Source organism: Lampris incognitus, chromosome 9 (genome assembly GCF_029633865.1).
Source record: "Lampris incognitus isolate fLamInc1 chromosome 9, fLamInc1.hap2, whole genome shotgun sequence".
NCBI lineage: Eukaryota > Metazoa > Chordata > Actinopteri > Lampriformes > Lampridae > Lampris > Lampris incognitus.
Genome location: NC_079219.1, coordinates 22,763,760 through 22,789,879, shown reverse-complemented (window position 1 = coordinate 22,789,879; position 26,120 = coordinate 22,763,760). Strand labels below are relative to the sequence as shown.

General features: G+C 48.0%; 1 protein-coding gene across 1 annotated transcript in view; it reads left to right on the top strand.

Moving 5' to 3' along the window:
• The window catches only part of klhl32 (kelch-like family member 32), a 37,759-nt gene extending 13,509 nt beyond the window's left edge, over positions 1-24,250 (top strand). The window contains exons 4-10 of the mRNA XM_056286277.1: positions 14,995-15,093; positions 17,193-17,408; positions 19,541-20,267; positions 21,035-21,093; positions 22,176-22,368; positions 23,151-23,245; positions 23,945-24,250. Coding sequence (XP_056142252.1) covers positions 14,995-15,093; positions 17,193-17,408; positions 19,541-20,267; positions 21,035-21,093; positions 22,176-22,368; positions 23,151-23,245; positions 23,945-24,106 — 1,551 coding nt within the window. The 3' untranslated portion in view covers positions 24,107-24,250. The remainder of the gene's footprint in view (positions 1-14,994; positions 15,094-17,192; positions 17,409-19,540; positions 20,268-21,034; positions 21,094-22,175; positions 22,369-23,150; positions 23,246-23,944) is intronic.
• Positions 24,251-26,120: the final 1,870 nt, after the last annotated feature.

Genomic DNA, 26,120 nt, shown 5'->3' with positions numbered 1-26,120 from the left:
GATGTACCAATAACCTTTAAAATTGACACGGGGGCTGACGCTACTGTTATCAACCAAGGGACATTTAAAAAGCTGAAGCCAAACATAAAACTGGGACCTCCTGACACATGCTTCATAAGCCCAGGTGGAAACATCAGCTGCATAGGACAGTTTCAAGCTACAACCAACTACAAGGAGAAACAATACTCCTTTCCAGTGTATGTGATCAAGGGGAGAGGCAGCTGTCTGCTGAGTCGTCTAGAGGCAGTGGAGATGGGTCTAGTGAAGCGGATGAATGAGGTCAGTGGAGTTTTCGGTTCAAGTGGACTGCTGAAAACAGACCCAGTGAAAATAGCTCTGGTGGAGGGTGCCCAGCCATACGCGGTGCATACAGCCAGACGGATACCGCTGCCACTTGTACCACTGGTTAAGAAAGAACTGCAGCGCATGGAAAATGAGGGCATTATTGAAAAAGTGACTCAGCCCACAGAATGGTGCGCCGCTATGGTGCCGGTGCTGAAACCGAACAAGAAAGAGGTTCGCTGCTGCGCTGACCTCAGGAGGCTGAATCGAGCGGTGAAACGTGAGAAATACGTGCTGCCCACTATGGAGGAAATAATGCCAAGGCTTGCAGGGTCAAAGTTCTTCACAACGTTGGATGCAGCAAGTGGGTTTTACCAGATCCCCTTGCATGAAGACAGCAGGGGGCTCACCACTTTCATCACCCCATTTGGGAGGTATGCTTTCTGCCGCCTTCCATTTGGTATAACGAGTGCTCCAGAGATTTTCCAGAGAAAGATGGCGGAAACTCTGACCGGGCTAGAGGGCACAGAGGTGTACATGGATGACGTCCTTATACATGGAGAGACTGAGGAAATCCATGACCGGCGCCTAGCAGAGGCGCTGGGGGTCATTGAAACAGCAGGTCTCAAACTGAACCAAGCGAAATGCAAGTTCAAACAGAAACAAGTCCGCTTCCTTGGTCATATCATCAACGAGGCAGGCATCAGACCTGACCCGGACAAAGTGGCCGGAATAGAGAACTTTCCTCAGCCCCAGAACGTGACGGAACTCAAGAGGTTCCTCGGGATGGTGAACTATTTGGCAAAATACGTCCCAGAGCTGTCCACTGTAGGTCAGCCGCTTTATGGACTGCTTAAAGCAACGACAGAGTGGCTGTGGGGACCTGCACAGAACACAGCATTCCAAGACCTTAAAGCAGCACTCGCCACCGCCCCGGTACTCACCTTTTATGACGTCACTAAGGCTACGGTGGTGTCAGCAGATGCCAGCAGCTACGGGCTGGGAGGCGCTCTGCTCCAGCAGCATGGGGAACACTGGAAGCCCGTGGCCTACTGCTCCCGACGGCTGAGTGACGCAGAGACAAGGTACGCACAGATCGAGAAAGAGTGCTTAGCCAGCGTCTGGGCATGTGAAAGGTTCGAGAAGTACTTGTTTGGGCTTGATAATTTCAGACTTGTCACCGATCATAAACCACTAGTGCCTCTCATGAACAGCAAAGACTTGGATAATGTGCCCATTAGGTGCCAGAGACTGTTAATGAGGCTGATGCGTTTCAATGCAGTGGCTGAATACGCACCAGGCAAAACTTTAGCTGTGGCTGACGCACTCTCCAGAGGCCCAGAGCAGTGCTACGGAGATGGTGCTTCTCATGATGATGTTGCAGCGCACATTGATGCCATCGTGTGCCAGGTGCCTGCCACACCTCAAAGGATGCAGGAGATAAAACAGAGCACGGATGGGGATCTGCAGCTTCAGACAGTGTTGGGCTTCATCAGACACGGCTGGCCTGAGTATGTCGATAAAGTGCCGGAGACAGTCAGAGACTTTTATCAGGTGAGAGGGGAGTTATCTGAGGTAGATGGTTTAGTCATCAGAGGCAGTCGTATCGTCATTCCCACAGAGATGAGGGAGGTGATCTTAGACAGAATACACGACGGGCACCAGGGGATAGCTAAGTGCAGAGAGAGAGCTAGCCAGTCAGTGTGGTGGCCCAAAATGACAGAGCACATTACAACAAAGATACAGCAATGTCAATTCTGCAGAGAACACAAGAACACACAGAGAAAAGAGCCTTTAATGTCAAGTGAGCTCCCATCCAGACCATGGCAGAAAGTTGGCATAGACCTGTGTGAGTACAAAAAGCAAAACTACTTGATAGTGTCTGACTATTATTCCAGGTTTTTGGAGATTCTAAATCTACCAACAACTACTAGCAGTCAGGTTGTAGCTAGGCTGAAGGCTACATTTGCACGTTTTGGTATCCCTGAAATTGTAGTTAGTGATAATGGGCCACAGCTAGTTTCAGAAGAGATGAGGAGGTTCAGTGAGGATTATGATTTCATCCATGTGACTTCAAGCCCACACTACCCCCAGAGTAATGGACAGGCAGAGAGGGCTGTTCAGATAGCCAAAAGCATATTAAGGCAGGAAGACCCTCTCCTCGCCCTGTTGACATACAGAGCTACACCCTCTTCTTCCACTGGAGCCAGTCCAGCGGAATTGCTCATGGGTAGGAGACTTAGAACCACCTTACCCACATTGCAGCATAACCTGAAACCGGCCTGGCCTAAAGAGGAACTGATCAAAACCGCTGACGCCGCAGCCAAATCGAGGCAGGCTTTCTACTACAACCGCAGGAACGGTGTGCGGACACTGCGCCCACTGAACTCGGGTGACGCAGTACTCACCAAACTTGATGGACAGAAAACATGGACAATGCCAGCAGTTGTTCACAGTCAGAGCTCCACTCCCAGATCCTACATAGTGGAGACAGCTCAAGGTGAACATTACAGAAGGAACAGGCGCCACCTGTTGGCCACACCCAAAACACTCACCTTTGTCAGCAGGGATCCTGTCCATGTCACTCCAGGGGAGAGTGGAAACACGGATGAGTCCCGAGCAGCAGAAATGCCAACTTCCACACCATATGTTACTCGCTCTGGCAGGGTGAGCAAGCCTGCAATCCGGCTGGATTTGTGAGGCGTATTGACTTGTGTATTGTGGGGGATTTTTTATTTTTTGTGAAAAGGGGGGTGATATACAGGTTAGAAAATCATCTTAGAGGGGGAGATGTAATGAATGAAAGGTCACGTGTTTAACTTGACCTACTCACGGGTGTACGTGCAGTGCGTGTGACGTATACAGGAAGTTAGAAGCGCATGTTATGAAGGTTGTATGTCGGATGAACGCTAGTAAAAGCTACACAGTTAAGAACCTACGAAGTCGGCTCGTTCTTGAATTATTCTTATGTCAGTAAGACAAGGCGTCTACGGACATTACAGTGGTGTCATGGAATAAGAGAGGTATTATGGTTTGCGTTCATTATTATCCGTCATGAATTACGATATATCTAAGCACCTTTAGCTTTAATGGCCATGAGAAACGGCAGAGATACTCGTTCAACGCCTAATGAGAATGTTTGTGGTAGAAAGAGCCATGGCAGAAAGGCCCCTGCACCGTTATTCCCAGCACCCCTGCTGCGGTGAAGGTGAAGGAAGTGACTCCATGGATTCATCTGAACCACTGTCACCAGGTAAAGATGCTGAAAGACGGCGCCGTCGATGGGGAGAGGAAACAAGCAGACGACCACTCGGTTCGGAAAGTGAAGTAACGGTCTTAATACCGGAACCAAACGGAGGGGGGGGGCTATCTCACATTTTAATAATTTGGGAAGAGAAGAGAAGAACATATTGTAGCGAATTCGGGACAATATTGTAACGTGTAGCATTCCAGCCGGACTTTATTCAGACGATGCACTCCAATAACGACTGATGGGTCCGTGGTGCGGTATCAGACCATTTATTGCAGCACTTTACTAGTCACACCGTAGACACACCATAGAACCACCGTAAGAGCTGTTCGCCTTCCAGCTAGGTGCTAAATAAACGATGATGATCAATGAATTATAAGTTGGGAATTCGTTCTGTGCATAGCGAACATGACCATCGTGTCCAACTTTGAGTTTTGTTCTGCCGTTTTCTCGCAGCAGCGCAAAGCATCATGGGAGACCAGAGTTTTTCAAAATAAAGGTCACATAACAAAAGGAAGTGTAATTCGCTGTTAATATATCAATCAGGACTGTACTTTAGGCACCAAATACAAATCAATAATGAGCACCATACAAATCAATAATAATAAAAAATATTATGACAAAATTATATGGGTCATTTACACTCCCACCAAATCATTAATGTTTTGAATATAGAAAATCAAGCATAAGCAAAAACAAATGATTTCTCAACTCAAAATGACCATAAACCATAAGTATCGTGGGAAAGGAGCGTCAAGTATTTTAAAACAAAATAAAAAACGCATCTCAAGAGATGCAAGGCATGTGTTAGTTAGTAACTAACTAGTCACTATCTAGTAACAAGACCAGTTTTTGAACTGGCCGTTCAAGCACTGTCTGCTTGGTGAGCTGTTCACCTTTTTTGCCTAGGTTTCTATCCCTAGACAGATCTTCACCCTCCTAACCAGTCCATCTCTATCTACTACAGTCTCTAAAACTCTACCCAACCTCCATTCATTTCTGAGTCTAAGATATGAACACTGTCCGTAGCCAGTCGTGCTTGCATCGTAGAAGTGGTGTAACTCCTGTCTGGTGACCCTCCCAAAGTTTGCAGGTGCATAGCTCCGGGGAATGTCTATCTTCTCCATGTTGGTAAGGTCATTTTTCCATCTCTCCCACCGTGGGCGAAGTTCATCAGTCAGAGGATCATCCCAACCCGTTCCATGTCTGCACATTTCCTGCAGTACTCCCTTTCCGATGAGCAAGAATGGGGCGACAAACCCTAGGGGGTCATACAAGGAGGCAACCGTAGACAGTATACCTCGGCGTGTTGCAGGTTGATCCTTGAAATTGACGTTGAACTTCAAGCAGTCTGACTCGATGTGCCATTGGATCCCCGACGCTCTTTCTGAAGGTAGGTCATCCAAGGTAAGGTTAAGATCTTTGATTTCTGATGCACGTTCAGATGACGGTGTGCTTTCTATTACAGCTCTGTCGTTGGACACAAATTTGTGGAGTCTAAGGCCACCCAGGGCACAAAGTTCTCTGGCTTCTCGAGCGAGCTGAATAGCCTTCTCTGTACTGTCCATACTTGCGACACCGTCATCGACATAAAAGTCTCTCAGAATGAACTGTGAACCTAGGGGGTATAGCACTCTGTTCTCAGTAGCCAGGTACTTCAAGCCGTAGTTTGCGCAACCAGGCGATGAGGCAGCACTGAAGATATGCACCCTCATTCGGTACTCTTGAGGTTGCGTGCTGAGATCTCCTTTCTTCCACCACAGGAAGCGCAGGTAATCCTGATCCGTCTCGCTCACGTGGAATTGGTGAAACATCTTTTCTATGTCGCACATCAACGCAGTAGAATGCGGTCGGAAGCGAAGGAGAACACCATTGAGATTGTTCATCAAGTCGGGTCCGGTGAGCAGATGATCGTTTAGACTGGTTCCCTTGTATTTGGCAGAGCAGTCGAATACCACGCGCAGTTTGTCTGGCTTCTTGGCGTGGTAGACACCATGATGAGGTATGTACCATTTTTCTCCTTCCTTCCCATCATCATGTACTTCCTCTGCGTCACCCTTTTCTATGACATCCTCCATGAACTTGATGTACTGTTCTTTGTATCTTTCATCCTTTGACAGCTTCCTCTTCAGATGGCTGAGACGAACGATGGCAAGCTGTTTGTTGTCAGGTAGGGTGGGTCTCTCCTTAAAAGGTAAGGGCATTTCGTAGTGACCTTGACTGTTCTTTTGGATGCCGTTTTTGAGTTTGTCCAGGAACAAGATATCTTCCCGGGAACCGTCTTTTCATCCTTCTTGGCATCTTTGAAGTCGGACTCCAGAATGCGAATAGCATCTGCAGGGGTGACTGGCGGGAGCTCCTTCACAGCTAACCGGAAACACTGTCTCGCCACGCTTGGAGTGTCAAGGCACGGTGAAGAGCAACCCACGATGCTCCATCCAAGGTCGGTTCGGATTGCCTAAGGCTCTTCATTTCCTCCTGCTATTACGTCTCTTGGTGCCATTGCCCTCGCACAGTTGTATCCTATTAAAAGACCAATATCACAATCTTGCAGCGGTGGAATCTCGTCTATGACTGCGGAGAGATGATTCCATTGTCTGGCTGTTTCACTTGTGGGAATGTGGGCGCGGTTCACCGGTATACAGTCCTTAGCGTAGGCAGGAGGAAGGTCGATGTGGAGGGAAGATCTGTAACCGCGCACACGAAGCCCCGAGACTCGTTGGCTTTTCACGATAGTGTCACGTCCTATCATTGTCGTTAACTTCAGTTTCACTGGACAGGACTCTGCCTTTAGAGCGCTGCTCACTTCCTGGTCGACGAATGTGGTGTCACTCTGTGTATCCAGCAGGGCGTAGACAAGTTTTTCTGTTCCTGAGTTGTTCTTGGACGACACCCATACGGGCACAATCATCGATGTGTTGGTAGACTGTCCAGTCGTGACGGCATGTGACATTGCAGTCGCGGCAGCTTCTGATTCATTAGCGTTGCTCGGGGGAATGTTTTCCCGAGCTGCAGACGGTTCCCTTTTCACGTGGTTGTCATTGTGAAGACAGGTGGGGTGTTTGCCTTTGCAGGTGTTGCAGGTATGTCTATGTCGACAGTCCTTCGCACTATGGCCGGGTTTGGTGCAGCCATAGCAGAGCTTGTTCTCTTTCACGAATTCTCTTCTCTCCTCCAGAGTCTTGGCGATGAATTTGGGACATGCATGTAGCCCGTGTTGACTGTCTTGGCAGAACGCACAGGGGTTTTTTTTCTTTCCGCTGGCTGGTTTTTGCTTGTCACTGTCCGTTTCAGTTTGCGTACTCAGAACACTCGCGTTGTTCCTCTTAGGGTCCCTGTTACTCGGTTTCGCTGTGCTAGACTCAGAGTTGCGTAAGGCATAAGGCGAGGTGATCTGATTGCATGCGATCGCTGCCTCCTTTGCCATGAAGGTGGTGAAGTCCTTGAAGCTGGGGAATTCTTGATTCCTGTCCAAGGCTTCCGTAGCCTTCCTGTTCCATCGAGATGCTGCCCAGTCTGGCAGTTTGTGGACCAGCTTCATGTTCTCTTCACAGTCGTTCAATATTTCGAGGCTCTTCACATGAGACGTTGCGTCTTGGCAGGCGTTCAAGAAGTCGGAAAAGTCTCTAAGTCCCTCTGCATCCCTTGGTTGGATTTTTGGCCACTTTGTGAGCCTGTCTCTGAAGGCTCTCTGTATGACGAAGGCCTGTCCGTATCGGTGATTCAGTTTGCTCCATGCGTCCTTGTAAGACTCGCCGTCGTTTCTGTAGAAGGTCCCTTCCAGTGTCTTACGAGCTGGGCCGCCTACATATTTCCTCAAGTAGTAAAGCTTGTCTGCTGAGGAGATGGCCTTTGAGTCAATGAGTGACATGAATGAAGTTCTCCACTCAATGAACTGAATGGGGTCGCCATTAAATACCGATGGCTCTGGCACTGGAAGTCTATTCAGGGCTATACTATCTTGGAGGGCCCGGGCGAGGGACGACACGTTTACGTCAGGTGACGATGCTGTTATATTGAGGGTTTGGTAGCTGGTAGCTGGGGAGCCGTGAAGATTTCTTGCAGGATCATTAGAGTGGACACTGCCGCCCTGTGATGTTCCCTGGTTATAGACTTGAAGTCTGGCCCGTGCAGCCCTTAAGTCCTTTTCTGCCTGTAGACGTTCAAGAGCACGTTTTTCAACTTCAAGCTGCCACCTTCGTTGCTCCTCTAGCGTCCTTCGTTGCTCCTCTAGTGTCCTTTGTTGCTCCTCCAAACGTTGTATCTTCTCCCTTTGCTTATCTTCTTCAAGCAACCCTTCGAACTCCGCTTCCTTTGCTGCAAGCTCTGCTGCCGTGTCCACACGTTTGACTGTGAAAGTGCTGCCTTCGTGGCTGTGGACTGAATTTGACACTCTTGAGACAGTGGATCCATAGATTGAGCGCGCATAGCCGTCCTTGAGTAGCTCCTTGAGACGTCGTTGTGCTTGTTCTGCATCAAAATCTAAATCGATGTCTACAATCCTCTCGTAGGCAATTTTCTTAATCTCTGTTGTAGCTGCCTCACATGCATCAACACGGCTTCTCATTTCGGCTGAGGGTGTGAAGTGACCTCGTATGTCATTATAGGTGTTCAACACAGCCTCTTTATCCTTCTTCAAAGTATCAAGCAGAGATGCCAGCTCAGTTTCCTTGAGGTCTTTCTTTAGCCGCTCTCTTGACTCACGAGCTCGACTCTTCCATTTTTCGTACGCTGAGAGGAGCTTTCTCTCCTTCTTCCTCACCTCCTCTTGTTGCAGTTCAAGCATTTTAGGAGTCGAGATCTTCACTCGAGTCGAGCGTCGGAGGCTATCCCCATTTTGTTCTTCAAGTTGACTTTGGAGGCTACTTAGTGTTTCTTCCTTAGTTTGAATTTCCTTCTGTAAGTGTTCTATCGCGGTAGTCTCTAGCGTTTCGTTGAGAGCCTCTTGTAGCTTACTAATTTTAAGCTGTAGTCTATTTATCTGATTCTCTAGCTCTGACTGTGGGGCAGGATTCTCTGTTTCGGTCATATTCAATTCTGCCATGATAAATGTGATGTAATGAATTGTTTGCCTTTACTATAGCCCATAGACTACCCGAAGAGAGGAGCAGAGAACCTGGTATAGCTACAGACTGCTTAGAGGACTAGAGCCTATTACTGTAGGCTCACTGTTATATTACTGACTGCAAGGTTATAATATCAATCTCTCCACTGAATACAACATTCAGTTACCATTCAGACTGTATAAATCATGCATTAAACATTTTTTCACTTTTTTTTTACAGTCAACAGGAAGGATGATCTGTAAATGGATAGTAATAATAATAAGTCAATAAACAAAGTCACTTGATTCACTTGTTACTTTGTGTGAACTTATTTGTTCTATAAAGTCCCATCAGCTTCACATTGAGAAACATCAAATTCAACAAATGTCCATTGTTGTTGATGTCTTTTTCTTCCTAAACCTTTTCTTCTCAAACCATATGTTTATCAATGTTCTCAGTGAAGATGAATTGTTCCTTATCAATCAATGAAATGTTCCATACCTTTAGAGTCTGACCGTCACACCAAACCTTCAAGCCAGCTGCCTGATGAGAGTAGAGTTCCTTTGTCTAGAAGACCCGTAAAATGGCGCCGAGTTGCCCGATGAAATGGCGCCAAGACGCCCGATGAATTGTCCCTTGTAGACTAGTAGCAACTTAGCTCCGTAGCTCGTCCACATAGACCTCCTCTGACAGCGTGGTGGCGGGGTTGATGAAGAGGCTAGCTCTTACTGTAACATTCCGGACTTTATTCAGACGATGCACTCCAATAACGACTGATGGGTCCGTGGTGCGGTATCAGACCATTTATTGCAGCACTTTACTAGTCACACCGTAGACACACCATAGAACCACCGTAAGAGCTGCTCGCCTTCCAGCTAGGTGCTAAATAAATGATGACGATCAATGAATTATAAGTTGTGAATTCGTTCTGTGCATAGCGAACATGACCATCGTGTCCAACTTTGAGTTTTGTTCTGCCGTTTTCTCGCAGCAGCGCACAGCATCGTGGGAGACCAGAGTTTTTCAAAATAAAGGTCACATAACAAAAGGAAGTGTAATTCGCTGTTAATATATCAATCAGGACTGTACTTTAGGCACCAAATACAAATCAATAATGAGCACCATACAAATCAATAATAATAAAAAATATTATGACAAAATTATATGGGTCATTTACATAACGTGCATGGATAAGTAGATACTGTAACGTGCATGGATTAGTAGACACGCTGGCCGCTGGCTCGCGGGTCTGACCCTTTAGTCAAGCGGTTAGCGATGTCTCCTGCGGTGCGGGCGATACGAGCTCGCTTCCCGGCCGCGGCAGTTCCTGTGGTTGCGTTGTCCCCCGAATTCGCTACATTGGTGTCAGAAGTGGGATAGAGCGACCGTAAAGCCATCGGAAGCGTAGGCGCCCTGAGGCGTGAAGGAGCTGATATGCTTAAGCGCGGGGACGCGCTTCCCGAAGGAGGGGGGTAGTGTAACATGCATGGATTAGTAGACACGCTGGCCGCTGGCTCGCGGGTCTGACCCTTTAGTCTAGCGGTTAGCGATGTCTCCTGCGGTGCGGGCGATACGGGTCCGCGTCCCGGCCACGGCAGTTCCTGTGGTTGCGTTGTCCCCCGAATTCGCTACAATACGTTGGTCCTTAACGGGTCGGACCCTTTAGTCGACTGGTTAACGTTGTCGCCTGCGGTGTGGGAGACACGGGTTCGCGTCCCGGCTGTGGCGGTACCCAGACTGCCCCCTGAATTCGCTACATTGGTGTCAGAAGTGGATTGGTGAGACCGTTAAGTCATCGGAAGCGCGCGCGCCCATATACGTATGTGATGGCGCTGATATGCTGAAGCGCTTCCCGAAGGAGGGAGGTAGTGTAGCGTGCATGGTGTGGAGTTAGAAAACAACGAGACAGGAGACGTGAGAGTAGACGTAGTCGAGGTAGTTCACTAGCTCCAACTTAGCATGTCATACATTCGACAACGACACTGAACTGTGAACCGGAAGCGGAAGTGCATTATCTGACCCCTCGCCTCTTCCCTTAAAGGTACACCGTCCTCTTAGGTGAATGTCTTTCTTTATATAGATGTGGGTCACCACAATGGACACGTTGGCCCTTAACTAACGGGTCGGACCCTTTAGTCGACTGGTTAACGTTGTCGCTTGCGGAGTGAGAGACACGGGTTCGCGTCTCGGCTGTGGTGACGGTTCCCGGGCTGCCCCCCTAATTCGCTATAATATTTACGCTCTTTCGAACCCAGATATCATCCGGATGTGGGTCACTTCAGGCAATGATGCGGCACTGATGGCCTTCTTCTGACCCTGACAAAATGGATGTGAGCCTGAAGTGGCCCACATGTATAAAAGCAAATATGGGCCAAATATGCCAAATCAAATGTGGGCCTTTTTGGCAAAGTGCAGTGCTCTCAGCAACATGTAATCTGGATGAGACCCTGAAGTGGCCCGTGTGGTAAATGGTGAATGTAGCCCAAATATCACAAAACAAATATGGGCCACCCTTGGCAAATACGTGGCACATGCAGCACTGCTATGGCTTGGTTCTGGCCCAGATCTGGCAAACAGGAGCGGACCACCCAAGTGCCATCATTCCACGCGGTATGTGGGCTGGATGAAAGTGTCGGGTGTGGGACGGGTCCGGGCCACAGCAATTTTGCTATCTGGGAAGAGTTTTGAAGAGCGTTAATAACTGTTCTTAACACAAAATCCTTAAAACACGTAATTCATAACGGATAATAAACAGTATCTTCCTTGTTCCACACCCTGTGGAAATATACCCCAGCTATAATTACAAAAATGAAACGGATTTTTTGAGGAAGTTGAAAGTATTTCATGTGACGTTTCACGCAGCTAAATAAAGGGGTGCATTTCACGACAAGGGTGCACATTTCAGCACTACACGGGCACGAAATGGAGTTTTTTTTAAAGTTTAAAGTGTTTCATTTGGCATGTCACGCGGCTAAATAAAGGGGTGCATTTCATGGCAGGGGTGCATATTACTGCACAACTACCAAGGTTTCATCATCGAGATTTCTAGGACCCTTTTTTGGACCCCCCCCCCATTTTTTTCTCCCCAATTGTACCTGGCTAATCACCCTGCTCTCTAAGCTGTCCCGGTCGCTGCTCCACCCCCTCTGCCGATCTGGGGAGGGCTGCAGACTACCACATGCCTCCTCCGATGCATGTGGAGTCGCCAGCCGCTGCTTTTCACCTGACAGTGAGAAGTTTCGCCAGGGGGACGTAGCGTCTGGGAGAATCACGCTACCCCCCCCCCGAACAGGTGCTCCGACCGACCAGAGGAGGCGCCAGTGCAGCGACCAGGACACATGCCCACATCAGGCTTCCCACCCGCAGACACGGCCAGTTGTGTCTGTAGGGACGCCCGACCAAGCCGGAGGTAACACGGGGATTCGATTCGGCGATTCCCGTGTTGGTAGGCAACGGACTAGACCGCTACGCTACGTGGACGCCTGATTGCTACCTTTTTACTAAGGCCTATGGTCTATAGTCTTTTGTTTTAATCTCTTTTTTTTCTTACCCAGTGTAAAGCGTCCTTGGGTTCCTTGAAAGGCGCTATACAAAATTAAGTAGTAGTTGATGAGAAGCTACGGTTGGAAAGAACCAATTAAGCCCATATTTAATCTACTACTACTTCCAGCTGCTCCCGTTAGGGGTCGCCACAGCAGATCATCCGTTTCCATTTCTTCCTGTCTTCTGCATCTAAGCCCATATTTAATATACATTACGAAATGCTTTGGGATCGTTAATAAAGTTTGCTCACTGGTGAATAAGTGTCAATTTTTGACATGTGCTACACAGCTTGATCTATCCTCATTTTATTTCTTTTCTTCTATCGGCTGCCCCCGTTAGGGGTCGCTGCAGCGGATCACCCGCTTCCATCTCTTCCTGTCCTCTGATCTTCCTCTGTCATGCCAGCCATCTGCATGTCCTCCCTCACCACATCCATAAACCTCCTCTTTCGCTTTCCTCTTTTCCTCTTCCCTGGCAGCTCCATATTCAGCATCCTTCTCCCAATATACCCAGCATCTCTCCTCCACACATGTCCAAGCCATCTCAATCTTGCCTCTCTTGCTTTGTCTCCAAACCATCCAACCTGAGCGGTCCCTCTAATATACTCATTCCTAACCGTGTCCTTTTTTGTCACTCCCAATGAAAATCTTAGCATCTTCAACTCTGCCACCTCCAGCTCCGCCTCCTGTCTTTTTGTCAGTGCCACTGTCTCCAAACCATACAACATAGCTGGGCCTCACTACCATTTGTAAACCTTCCTTCTAACTCTTGCTGGTACCCTTCTGTCGCAAATCACTCCTGACACTCTTCTCCACCCACTCCACCCTGCCTGCACTCTCTTCTTCACCCCTCTTCCGCACTCCCCATTACTTTTAAGAGTTGACCCCAATTATTTAAACTCATACACCTACGTCACCTCTACTCCTTGCATCCTCATCATTCTGCTGTCCTCCCTCTCATTCATGCATATGTATACCATCTTGATCCTACTGACTTTCATTCCTCTTCTCTCCAGTGCATACCTCCACCTCTCCAGGCTCTCCTCAACCAGCTACCTACTCTCACTACAGATCACAATATCATGAGCGAACATCATAGTCCACGGAGACTCCTGCCTGATCTCGTCCGTCAACCTGTCCATCACCATTGCAAACAAGAAAGGGCTCAGAGCCAATCCTTGACGTAATCCCACCTCCACCTTGAACCCATCTGTCATTCCAACCACACACCTCGGCACTGTCACACTTCCCTCATACATATCCTGCACCACTCCTACATACTTCTCTGCCACTCCTGACTTCCTCAAACAATACCGCACCTCCTCTCTCAGCACCCTGTCATATGCTTTCTCTAAATCCACAAAGACACAATATAACTCCTTCAAACATCGCATCTTTAGTGCACTTTCCTGGCATGAAACCATACTGCTGCTCGCTAATCAACCTCTCTCCTCTTAACCTAGCTTCTATTACTCTTTCCTATATCTTCGTGCTGTGGCTGATCAACTTTATACCACTGTAGTTGCTACAGTTCTGCGCATCAACCTTATTCTTGAAAATCGGTACCAGTACACTCCTTCTCCACTCCTCAGGCATTCCCTCTTTCCACGATTGTGTTAAACAATCTAGTTAAAACCCCACTGCCGTCTCTCCTAAACACCTCCATGCCTCCACAGGTATGTCATCTGGACCAACCGTCTTTCCACTCTTCATAGCTGCCCTCACTTCCTCCTTGCTAATCCACCAAACTTCCTGATTCACTATCCCCACATCATCCAACCTTCTGTCTCATTTTCTTCATTCCTCAGCACCTCAAAATACTCCTTCCACCTTCTCAACACACTCTCCTCACTTGTCAGCACATTTCCATCTCCATCTTCATTTTATATGCTGTCATATTGCGTGGCCTAGTACTGATCCAGCATTACCTTGAAAAGTTATTTCTGCTACAAAAAAGGTCTGGAATAGCTGTCTTATTTTGAGTCTGTGAACCAACAGCACCCCTGTTCTGTTGTTTATCACCTCATGATGTTGATATTTTGCAAAGACTGTATGTCATCTGGCATGAGAAGCAGGTTCCTGGACGTAGGCCCGTGGGAGTGTTTCAAACACTGGTGCAGTACGATTTCACAGTTTCATGAGTCATCCACGAGACAAAACATCTTCGCCCTCCTTTGTGCCATCACAGACGGAGGTTCCTTTCAGAGGGACAGGTGTCCATGTCTGGAGAGCCACCTCCACCATGGGGTGGAAAACTCCCCCTTTCTCCCTGTCTTGGAAAAGGTTTCCAAAGACACCCTGACTGCAATTAGACATACATGACATTTAATTTCTTCTTTTTTTGTGTGTATGTGCGCAGACATTTGTAAGTGCGTATTTAGACAGATTATTTTGTATTTGCTGAAAAATGTAGGTGAGGTTTGTACATAACCCGATTTCAACCTCACCTTCACAAATTTATTTTGTTTGTTTTGTGTGGTTTTTTTGTTGTTGTTTATTTTACTCTTGGTGCAACTAAAATAAACAAAATATTATTCTCTGTTAAAGGCATTTGCAGCCACAGGTGCACTTGGAGAACAAAAGCAAACAAAACAAAAACACATACTATGCTGTTTTTATAATAGTGTAAAAACTATGACAACATTTTATTTGGCTCAAAGGGTCACATGGATACAACCACTTAAGTGACGCCTCGGAGGGTGGGACAGTTCTGTGGGAAAACCCCGATTCATGACATGCCTCTCCTTCACTATACCATTCGAAGATATAATTCAGTTATTGGGGGGGGGGGGCTGTGCCACTCAGCGAAAGTCTGGCAGATGAGTGAGATTCATAGCTGGTTCCTACTTAGCTCCTCTCCTCTGGTCCTCACCAGATCTTGCTGGAGCCAGGCGTGATCCAGGACGTCCTGTCGGCAGGCAGTCACCTTCAACTGCTGGAGCTGCTCAGCCTCTGCTCCCACTACCTCATCCAGGTACACACACACACCCACACACACACACACACAAATTGATTACATTCATTCCATTCCCTAGCCCTTAATCCTAATCTTAACCCTTACTGTAAAGCTAACCTAATCCCCTAAACCCAAGTCCTGACCCTACAATAGTCCTTCAAAGAAGTGAGGACCAACCAAAATGTGTTCACTTTGCAGAAATGCCAAGGTTCAAAACTCACATTTGTCCTTAAAAATACAGCTGAACTAGAATACAAGGCGCACGCACGCACACACGCACACACACAAAACAGATATTGCCAGTTGTGAGAGTAGTGCAGCATGTGTGCGGTCTTTAAACCAAAACAGATGAGGTTTATAGATATGTGTGTGTAAGAATCACCATCAATCCAGTTTCAACTTAGTGTGTTGTTGTTTTTTTAATAATCAGTATAATTACTTCTTTAGTTTGTTGCAAACAACATGCCACAAACATTCATTTAACTGAATTGTTGTGAATAAAGCTCAGCTTTCACAGGATCATTACAAACTGCATTTAATGGGCTAAATCGCTAAATGTAAGACATTTCCTGTATGTCACCCCGAGGTACGGTGGTTCTGTTGGACAGTAGCAAGTTAAAACTACCCCCCCCCAGCTATATTTGCCCAGCCCTCCAACCCTGGGACAGAATCAAAATCTAAGAGCTGCTGATCACCTTTGCTGCCCTAGAAGAGGCAGCTGAAGGCTCGCTAAGGGCAAAACTAGGCTAAAGTTATGACCGAAGAGAGTTGGGAGAGGTGGTGCAGCGTATGAAGTGTCATTTACTTCCACACTTAATGCACTGATAATACTTTAATTGAATTAATTACACACAGCAACACTTAATAAGTGTTATTGTGTGTGTTTGAAGTGCACGGACATTTTTATGTGCACATGCACGCACACAATACATGCAACCACACACACACACACACACACACACACACACACACACACACACACACACACACACACACACAGGAAAACACTGCCATGCCCTTCCCCATATTTCCATCCATCTCTCAACAGCCCAGACAGACTGTCTAAAAGCAGATAAATCCCTGCTACCAATCATCCTAGATTGAATTTATCACAGCTACCCTGTTTAAATTACGCTCTCTTCCGCCATCTGGTGGCGGCAAGGACCACAGTCGTTCTGCTATTCGCCTAACACGGGTGAGCCAGCCCCACGTCTCAGTATGGACCACACTGCAAAACACAGCCTGTCTTGCCTGTTGGCTCACAGGTTGGCGTGGTTGTACAATATTGTGTGCTTGTGTATGGTGTGTGTGACAGCTGTCCGTTGATAGTGGGTTAATGTGTACAGTAGAAGGGGGACATTTGGGGATCTGTGTTGGATGCATCTGCTCGTATGAGGTGAAGGATGAGATGCCAGTAGATGGCAGTCTTATTCCGTTACTGTGAGCTCATCTTACTCTTTAACCCCCCCCCCCAATCTCCATATCACACACTCTCTTTCTTTGGATCTGTCTGTCGCTGTTTGGCATGTGTCGTATCAATATCCTCCAACAATGTCATTCTTATCAAACCAAATCCGTGAGTTTGAGCGTGTGCTGTGCACAAAGCCTCTCTCTGGAGAATGCATGCACGGCACGCCGAACTCTTCCAAAATTAGATCTCAACAATTTGAAAACCACTCTCACAAAAATACATCAAGTCACCACAAAATATCATTGAGGTCAACAGCTGCCCGAAGTCTGAACCCGTGATTTTTTTTTAAATTCAGGATACCACCATCTTTGATGTATTGAAAACCATCAGGAAAAAAAGAAAAGTTAATTTAAATTTCTTTTTGACCCGAGTTATACAGGGCGTGTTGAGAAAAAAGCAGCATATTAGCTGCAGTCTGTACCGTCCTCCTCCCTGCTGTCGGGTCAAGAGAGCGACCTCTTGTTAATGTTTCCTCTGTTGCTGAATAGGCAAGTGGGACCCCTCTTCACAAAAAAGTGCAATCTGAAGTAGTTTCCGTTGACCAATTAAGGGGTCAGGTGGCCTGATAAGTCTGGACCACTAGCTGACAGCCTTCTCCATGGGGTGAATGTCTTAGTGGAAACACCAGGTCTGCCCTGCCTTCCAGGAGCTGAGTAGCGTGAACTATCTGGAGTTGTACCGCGTGGCGGACCTGTTTCACCTCCCTGCCTTAGAGGAGGCCGTGGTGAGCTTCCTGGTGGAGCACCTCTCTGACCTGAGCCAGAGTCACCAGGAGGAGGCCCTGCAGCTCCCCTACCGCCTCCTCAGGGAGGTGCTGAAGAGCGACCGCCTCACCTGCCTCAGCGAAGAGGAAATATGGAAGGTACTGAAGTGTGTGTGTGTGTTGTTTGCTCTTTCATGCTGAATAAAAGTGTGCTGTTACGTGGACAGGGGGGCCGCCAGAGGAGATGCATATAGAGAGGAGTGCAGGAGTGTCTGGGGCTGTTGTGCTTTGCCGCACGCACACATGCACACACACGCACACACACACGCACACACATGCACACACACATGCACACACACAGGCAGAAACCTGGGGGCACAAAGAGGGTGTGTGTGTGGGGGGGGTGTCAGAGGAGACGTTTCTAATTAGTGTGCTCTATATAATGTGTGTTCCTCCTCTAGATAACATTTTATTGGAAATGCAAGTGAACAAACAGATGATTCAAATTAAAAAATAGGACCCACAATTGATAACTTACACAGTATCATCAGTATCTAACGAGTTGTTTACATTAACGATTAAATACAATTTGTAGTTCTTGCCAACGTCTATGTGTGTGTGTGTGTGTGTGTGTGTGTGTGTGTGTGTGTGTGTGTGTGTGTGAGACTCAGGTTGTGTCTGCACATGTGAGAGTGTGGGTATGAGCGATGAACTGTCAGGGTGAGGGGATTGCGGAGTGAAGTGGCAGAGCAGGGTGGGGAATGTGGTTTTGACTGTTCATTTGCACCAATCAGCCCCCCCACAACCACCCACCCCCACTTTTCTTTTCCACCCCCCCCCACATACACCCCCCTCTCTCCTCCGTATGCGTCTCTCCCTTTCTCTGATTAGGCCCACTGAGGCTCCATCAGGGCCCCAATCCCCCAGCTGTCACTCGGACGGCCGTCTGATTGAAAACAATCAGGCCTCTGATGGCACAATTACCCTGACCCTTTAGCCAGCCGCCGCCGCCATAATCAGCCTCTGATTAGGCTGCTTCGGGCCCCCTTCACTTCGCCCGGAAGGTTAATTTGGGCATCAGACGAAAGCGAGCGGTGAGCGGTGGCCAACATCGGAAAGAGGGGATGAAAAAGGCGTTGCGCGCCAATGCCGGGATGATAAAGTTTGGCTGTCAATCATCATCACAAAGAGTCTCTCAGAGTCTCACGCTCCCAAAATCACATTTCCTTGGGTGTCCCCCCCCCCCGCTCGTCTTCCTCTGCTCTGCCTTTATGCTGCTCCCTCTGCCCCCTCCCGCCCAGCCGTCCTGCCCTCCTCTCCCCCCCTCCCCTCTTGCCGTATCCTTCTTTTCCTCTCCCTCTCTCTCGTGCACACACTCACTTGCTCGCACAAAACACAGATGCACGCTCACTCGCATGCAAATACACACTCTTCCTCACACTCTCCTCCTCATACAGTGAGGGAGGAGTTGATTCATTCTGTGTCGGAGGAAGTCGTGTGATGCAGCGTGACCTTCACAGTCAGCTGCTGCTGTAGTACACACACACACACATACACACACACACAGTCACTTCAGAAATATGAGGAAGAGGAGGAGGAGGGGTGAGAGAACAATAGACAGAGAAAACAATATTGCCCATCTCCATCGCCTCAAAAAGTTGCCTTTATCTTGCTGTAATAAGTTCCCTGTATCTGTGGAGAATGTGTTAAAAACCACTTTGTTCCCCTGATAATGGTATCAGTGATCTCCAGCCATCTCACCCACATTCACACCTCGCCACAACTAAATAACCTTCCGCTGCTCTCAAGTTCAATTAAATCCCTTCTCTGCAACACAGCCTGCCAGTGCCAAACAAAGGGACATGCCTGTGGATATTTACAATGGTTGTAGCTGTATTGAATGCTCCTGATGATTATGTGTGTGTGTGTGTGTGTGTGTGTGTGGGTTTGTGTGCACGTCTTCAGTCGTGTATGTACATATAGTGGCTCACCTTGCACTTTCCATACGGGGCTGTGTGTGTTCAGAATAATAACGATGAGCAGTCCCCGGCTCCTGCTTTTCTCACCAATTCCTCCTCGCCTTGCTCCAGTCTCCCATGCTCTCCTACCCTCTCCTCTCGCCCGAGGTTAACTGCCCCTCTGACTTCCAACAAACTGCCCTTTGACTTCCAAGCATGCAAACATCTCCAACTCTCTAGATGAGATCATCCCTCTACTTTTACCCCATCCCCATTTCATTTCCTCTCTTCTTCCTCTTATCCTTCTTGTTCTTATCCGCTCTCCTCCTCCAGCTGCTGGTGCGGTGGCTGGAGCATGACTGTCGCTACCAGTGCACCGAGGACCTGCTGCAGCATGTGCGCTATGGCCTGATGGACGTGCCCACTTTGCACCAGCTGGCCCACAGTCATCCGCTGGTCCAGTCTAGCCCCACTGCCACCGCCCTGGTGGAGGAGGCCCTGGATTACCACCACGCCACCTTCGCCCAGCCTCTGCGGCAGTCGGCCCGCACCAGGCCCCGCTTCCAGTCCCTCACCCTCTACATCATAGGCGGGCGGAAGCGGGAGGTGAGCCGGGTGAGGGAGCTGCGCTACTTCAACCCTGCCACCCAGGATCACGTGCGTGTCGCCGGGGGGTCGAACTGGAGCGAGCTGACGCCCATGCCCTCCGGGCGCAGCCACCACTGCGTGGCTGTCATGGGGAACTTCCTGTTTGTGGCGGGCGGGGAGGTGGAGCACCCCACGGGGAGGACGTGCGCGGTGAGGACGGCGTGTCGGTACGACCCCCGGGGTAACCGCTGGACTGAGATAGCCCCTATGAAGGCCTGCAGGGAACATTTTGTGTTGGGGGCCCTGGGCCAGTATTTGTATGCTGCGGGAGGCAGGAATGAGCTGAGGCAGGTGCTGCCCTCGGTGGAGCGCTACTGTCCCAAGAGGAACAAATGGATGTTCGTCCAGTCCTTCGACCGCTCGCTGTCCTGCCACGCTGGCTGTGTGGCTGACAACTTGCTCTGGGTTTCAGGTATACACAGATGGGAAGAATGGCTAAACACCCACGCACACGCACACACACACGCACACACGAGTCCTGCACACAGAAGATAAACATACACACTAACTTGTAAATTATTTCATCGTAATGTAGACACGTGTACACAGACATCCATCCCCATGCATACAGGATACACCCCTTATGGGGCGTCCGGGTAACGTGGCAGTCTATTCCGTACCCTACCAACACGGGGATCACCAGTTCAAATCCCCGTGTTACCTCCAGCTTGGTCGGGCGTCCCTACAGACACAATTGGCTGTGTCTGCGGGTGGGAAGCCGGATGTGGGTATGTGTCCTGTTCGCTGCATTAGCACTTCCTCCGGTCGGTCGGGGCGCCTGTTCGGGCAGGGAATAGCATGATCCTCCTATGCGCTACACCCCCCTGGCGAAACTCCTCACTGTCAAGTGAAAAGAAATGGCTGGCGACACCACATGTATCAGAGCTCGGAAGAAGCACGTGGTAGTCTGCAGCCCTCCCCGGAGCAGCAGAGGGGGCGGAGCAGCAACCGGGACAGCTCGGAAGAGTGGGGTAACTGGCCAGATACAATTGGGGGGGGAAAGGGGGAACCCCCCCCACAAAAAAGGATACACCCCTTATGCATGCACACATACTTTAACGGAGAATACATGATTTCACATACTTTTACTCCGGCAGCAGAGACACACCATACCATGCAGCACATGTACAACTGGCTCGCCTGATGCTGTCTGACAGAAGTGTGCCGCTCTTGTTTCAGGTGGGGTGACGAACACGGCTCAGTACCAAAATCGTCTGATGGTGTACGATCCAGAACAGGTGACCGGAGACGAAGGGAGGGAAGGGGCTGAGGGCTGATCACAGGCCCACCATCACACTTTACAAGGAACTCATTTTAATGTTGCCGCTGTGTATTGCACTGAGCAAAAGAATTACGAGTCCACAGTAGCGCTCCCCTGTGCCATAAGAAATCAACAAACCTGTAAATCTCAGCCTGCAGAAGGGAAGCACAACAGTTTGCACCTACACCGTTAACACCTTTTTAGCACATTATGTGAAAAGATTTCTCTAATTATATAGTGCACAGTAGTGTCACCTACAATTTTGTGTTGTAAAACTTTTGTGCCACAGATTTCTAGTCATTTTAAAAGTGTTAATGAGAGGGGAAAATCAGCGTTCAACTGCACGAGATGTTCACCGTGTGTATATATAGGACCAAAAATTGTATGGCGGTATACAGTTGTGTATGTGTGCACGTTTGTGTCTGTGCATGAGTGCTGTGTCGGTTTGTGTGCGTCTGTGTTTTGCGTGGTAGATAGGGAAAGACGGATCAAGAAGAAGAGAAAGAGAGAGGGAGAGAGTCTCATTTGTATTCACCACAAATCTGCATTCACCTGCCAGAGCAACACCAACCCCCCACCCGCTCTACCCTCAACAGATGGCCACCCGTCAGCTCCCTGTAGACACACACACACACACACACACACACACACACACACTTTCTCTCTCGCTCCCCCTCAATCAAGGACCCTCTGACACACACATACACACACAGGCACGTGCAAAGGAACACAAAATAAGCTCCAACACGCTTTAGTCAAATGTACAGGGATGCTCGTGTAAAATGGAGTGGCTGAAACATATGATTAGAAACGGGGAGGGAAGTCATTAGTAGAAACCAGAGCTGCAGTGTCACATTATTTATCCAGCACTGAGCATACATCAATTACCCATGCATGCATATGCTAAAATATTAATCTTTCAATTCAACCTCTTCTTTCTTTTTCTCCCCCTCCCACACCCTCTCAATCTCTTCATATCTCACAAAATATTTCTTTACCCTCTCTCTTTCCCCTATTCTTTCTATACGATGTGTATCCCTGCCCCCCCCCCCACCTCAGAACCAGTGGCTCACCCGCAGTCCCATGCTGCAGAGGCGTGTGTACCACGTCATGGCGGCGGTGCGGAGGCAGCTGTACGTGCTCGGGGGGAACGACCTGGACTACAACAACGACCGCATCCTGGTGCGACACATTGACTCATACAACATGGACCTGGACCAGTGGACGCGCTGCACCTTCAGCCTCCTCACGGGTGGGCGGGTCGCATGCATGCAAGCATAATCAAGCCTGCACACATGGACGGACGCATGTCCACGCGTGGTATTTAGGCACACGGGGGGCGGTGGGGTGGGGTGGGGTGGGGGTGTGTGTGTGTGTGTGTGTGTGTGTGTGTGTGTGTGTGTGTCTGCTAGTATTGGTTGTGTGTATGTGGCGGTAGTGGTGGTGGTTAACATAGTGATACACATCTGCCTGTTGGCAGACATGCAAACATGGATCCACGGATTAAAAAGACAATTTAATGAAATAAAGTTAAAAAAAATAACAGACAAACTCATGCGCAAGTGCTTGGATTCAATCATGTGGACATTTTCTATTTATCTCTATCAGTGGATATCACCCACTGTCTCCTAATGCCTGCACAAACACAACCACACACACGCATCTACCCACATGGTCATGATAATGCATATTGGATGCGGCCTAGTTCATATTCTAGTTTGGTCCTCACCTGATTGAAAGGAGGGCATAAGGAGTTCATAGTTCATGTTAGCTGTTTCCACACTGCACCCCACACTTCACTGCCCCCCCATCCTCTCTACACTCTTGTGACCAGGCTGCTATTTTTAACTTTGGACCCCGCCACATTTCCGTTAGAAATGGGGTCCTTGTACCATTTCAAGACAAAGTCATAGAGAGGAGAACGGGAGCTCTATCTTAACATCTAACATTTATCTCTCTCTCCAGGAATGTTGAGTTATGTCACAATGTCCTCTGCTTGGCACAGTGAAGCATTTTGGTTTCTGTCCTCTACAGGTCAAAACGAGTCTGGAGTAGCAGTCCACGATGACAGGATCTACGTGGTTGGCGGGTACTCCATTTGGACAAATGAACCCTTGGCCTGCATTCAGGTGAGAGGCGTCCAGGTGGCACATCAGTCTATTCTATTGCCTACCAACATGGGGATCCTGGTTCGAATCCCCGTGTTACCTCCGGCTAGGTCGGACGGCCCAACAGACACAATTAGCCATTTCTGTAGGTGGGAAGCCGGATGTGGGTATGTGTCCTGGTCACTGCACTAGCGCCTCCTTTGGTCGGTCGGGGCACCTGTTCAGGAGAGGGAACTGGGGGGAATAGCGTAATCCTCCCACGTGCTACGTCCCTCTGGCAAAACTCCTCACTGTCAGGTGAGAAGAAGCGGCTGGTGACTCCACATGTATCGGAGGAGGCATGTGGTAGTCTGCAGCCCTCCCCGGATCGGCAGAGGGGGTGGAGCAGTGACCGGGATGGCTTGGAAGAGTGGGGTAATTGGCCAAGTGCAACTGGGGAGAAAAAAGGGGAAAAAAATCCATAAAAGAAAGAAAATATTACATGACACAAAACTCCCCTGGCTGACCCCTTCCGACGATGGGTCAGAGCCCCAAATGGATGGCTATCCTGTTTCCAAAAGGTCCCTGCATGTAAGGAATATGGGTCTATTTTTCATTTGCTCGAGTCCCCAGAAAACCTCAGAAAAGCTTCAGTGTGATTTGTTTGTTTGCACGCTAAAAGTGAGTTGCACGCAGATTTCTGAAAGGCTCATTGCAACACCTTCGCTTCCCACTCTCTAGGTGCTGGATCTGAGCACGGAGGGAAAAGAGGAGGTGTTTTATGGACCGACGTTGCCATTTGCCTCCAATGGGATTGCAACCTGTTTCCTCCCTGCACCATATTTTACCTGCCCCAACCTACAAACACTTCAAGTACCTCATCACAGGATTGGGGCGGTTTAAAAAAATCAACCCTATGTACTTAAACATTGACCCATAATCAGAGGATGGTTCATGAAGTAAAGTCCTTCAACTGTGGAACACAATGGGTCCCTCCTCCCTGTGGTCTGGTCTCAGTCTCATACGTGGTGAGATCCTGGCCACCAGTTACCCTGTCTGGTTAATGTGTAATAAAAAATAAAAAAAGTACCCAAGTTAAAGTGAACACTGCTGAATTTGAAGCCGGCGCCCAACTCCATTGCCAGACGAATGGAAAGCGATCTCTTCGCCACCCAAATCCAATGACGTTACTTGCTCCCAATCCATCTCGTGTACAACCGCCAAGCCTCTGGGACACTCAGAAACCAGCCACTAACCCTGGACAATATGACTGTTAAATCTTCCCTGTAAAGACTGAGGACCCCATCAATGTCGTCTAAATCACCATGCATACCAATGAAGTAGGTTGCAGAAGCATCGTGCTGTAGGTTCCCCCTGTGGACTAGCCCCTTACCACCAATCTTCTTGCCTATTACCTGTTTATGTGATGACTGAATCTCTCTAGTCCAACTTTACTAATCAGTGAAAGCCAAACTGAATTCTCCTAAGCCGTGATAAACCTCCATTTATTCTAACTCACTGTAGGGCCATAGGTGCTTGTCTAATTCTACTTCCCATATTATCCGTCATGTAATCTTTGATGCAGTCAAACTGAATGCATTACATGCCATCTCTAGAAAACCTCCACACTGCTGCTCTGGAATGAAACCACATATCTGCAAAAAACCCCCAACAACTTCTTCCAGTAAAGAAGGAAAAGATGTTTGTTTTCTTATCAGTTCCTATGATTTTTTTTAAATCACAGAATGGAGCTTCTAGGGCCCAGCGGGAATTGGTAGTCAGTATATAAAACACACTCTCCATTCAAAACTAGTCAACATTAAAACTGCAGGTGACTTGACTTTTTTTTCCACAGCAGCAGTGGCGTACTGTATGTTATCAATCTGCGCAGCTCTTTTTTGAGTGTGCGTGTGTGTGTTTTCTAACAAGCTCAGGACCTCAGACTAATTTATGTTCAAATGAATGTGTCTGGTCATTGGTATTATTCAGTGCATATATACAAACTACATGATAAGCTACAAGAATAGGCTGCATGATGAGAACACTGTACTGTGCTGATTTTCATCTGGAAAGTTACTTAGCGTCTGACTTTAACCAAAAAAAGGAACAAACAAAAAGAAAGGTGATTCCTAAACTTTTCTTCTACCCCCTAAAATGTGTGTATAAAATACATAAACCCTTCATCTTTGTTTGCAGAATAACGAGATGCTCTTAATACAAATAAATATGACAACATGGCATTCATTTTTAAGGTTTTATGGTCCAAGATTGTAGAAATATGAGGAGTGACGAAGCTTTTGTTACAAATGATGTGTAAGCAATATTTAAATATTAAGTTACTCAAGGCATCAAATCTAATCTCCACCATCTCTCCTTCAGAGTAAGAATTGTCTATCCACCTCCAATGCCTTTGGCGAAAAGGACTATGTCTATTCCACCATAAATGTCCTCAAAACAGATGCACAGATGTTCAATAAGGGACTTGCAATGGCAGAAAACGGGATTTAGTGATTGCAGTAGACAGAAGTGAGACTTGCTGTGATTGGGTGAAATGTCGAGCACGATTCAAAGAGATTGCTGCAACTTGGGGAGGCAAAAGAGAAATGGGGGGGGGCAAACAAAAACAGCTGCTTTCTGTGACTCAGTTGTTTTTTCATATTGAGCTCTTTGGGGCTTGCCTGTCACAGTCATTGAATCAGATTCAGAATACAAAGTGGAGACAGATCTCACAACTCAAAAGGGAGAAAGATAAGATTAACTCCCTCACGGTATTCACGCAGATACCCTCTACAAAGGTCTATGCTTGGATACCACATTCTTTCGCTATGTAATTGAAAGACGACAGTAAGAACCACATATGAGAAACCTGTGAGCATCGATTTTCACAACTTATTTAATGTTACTGACCACAATCACA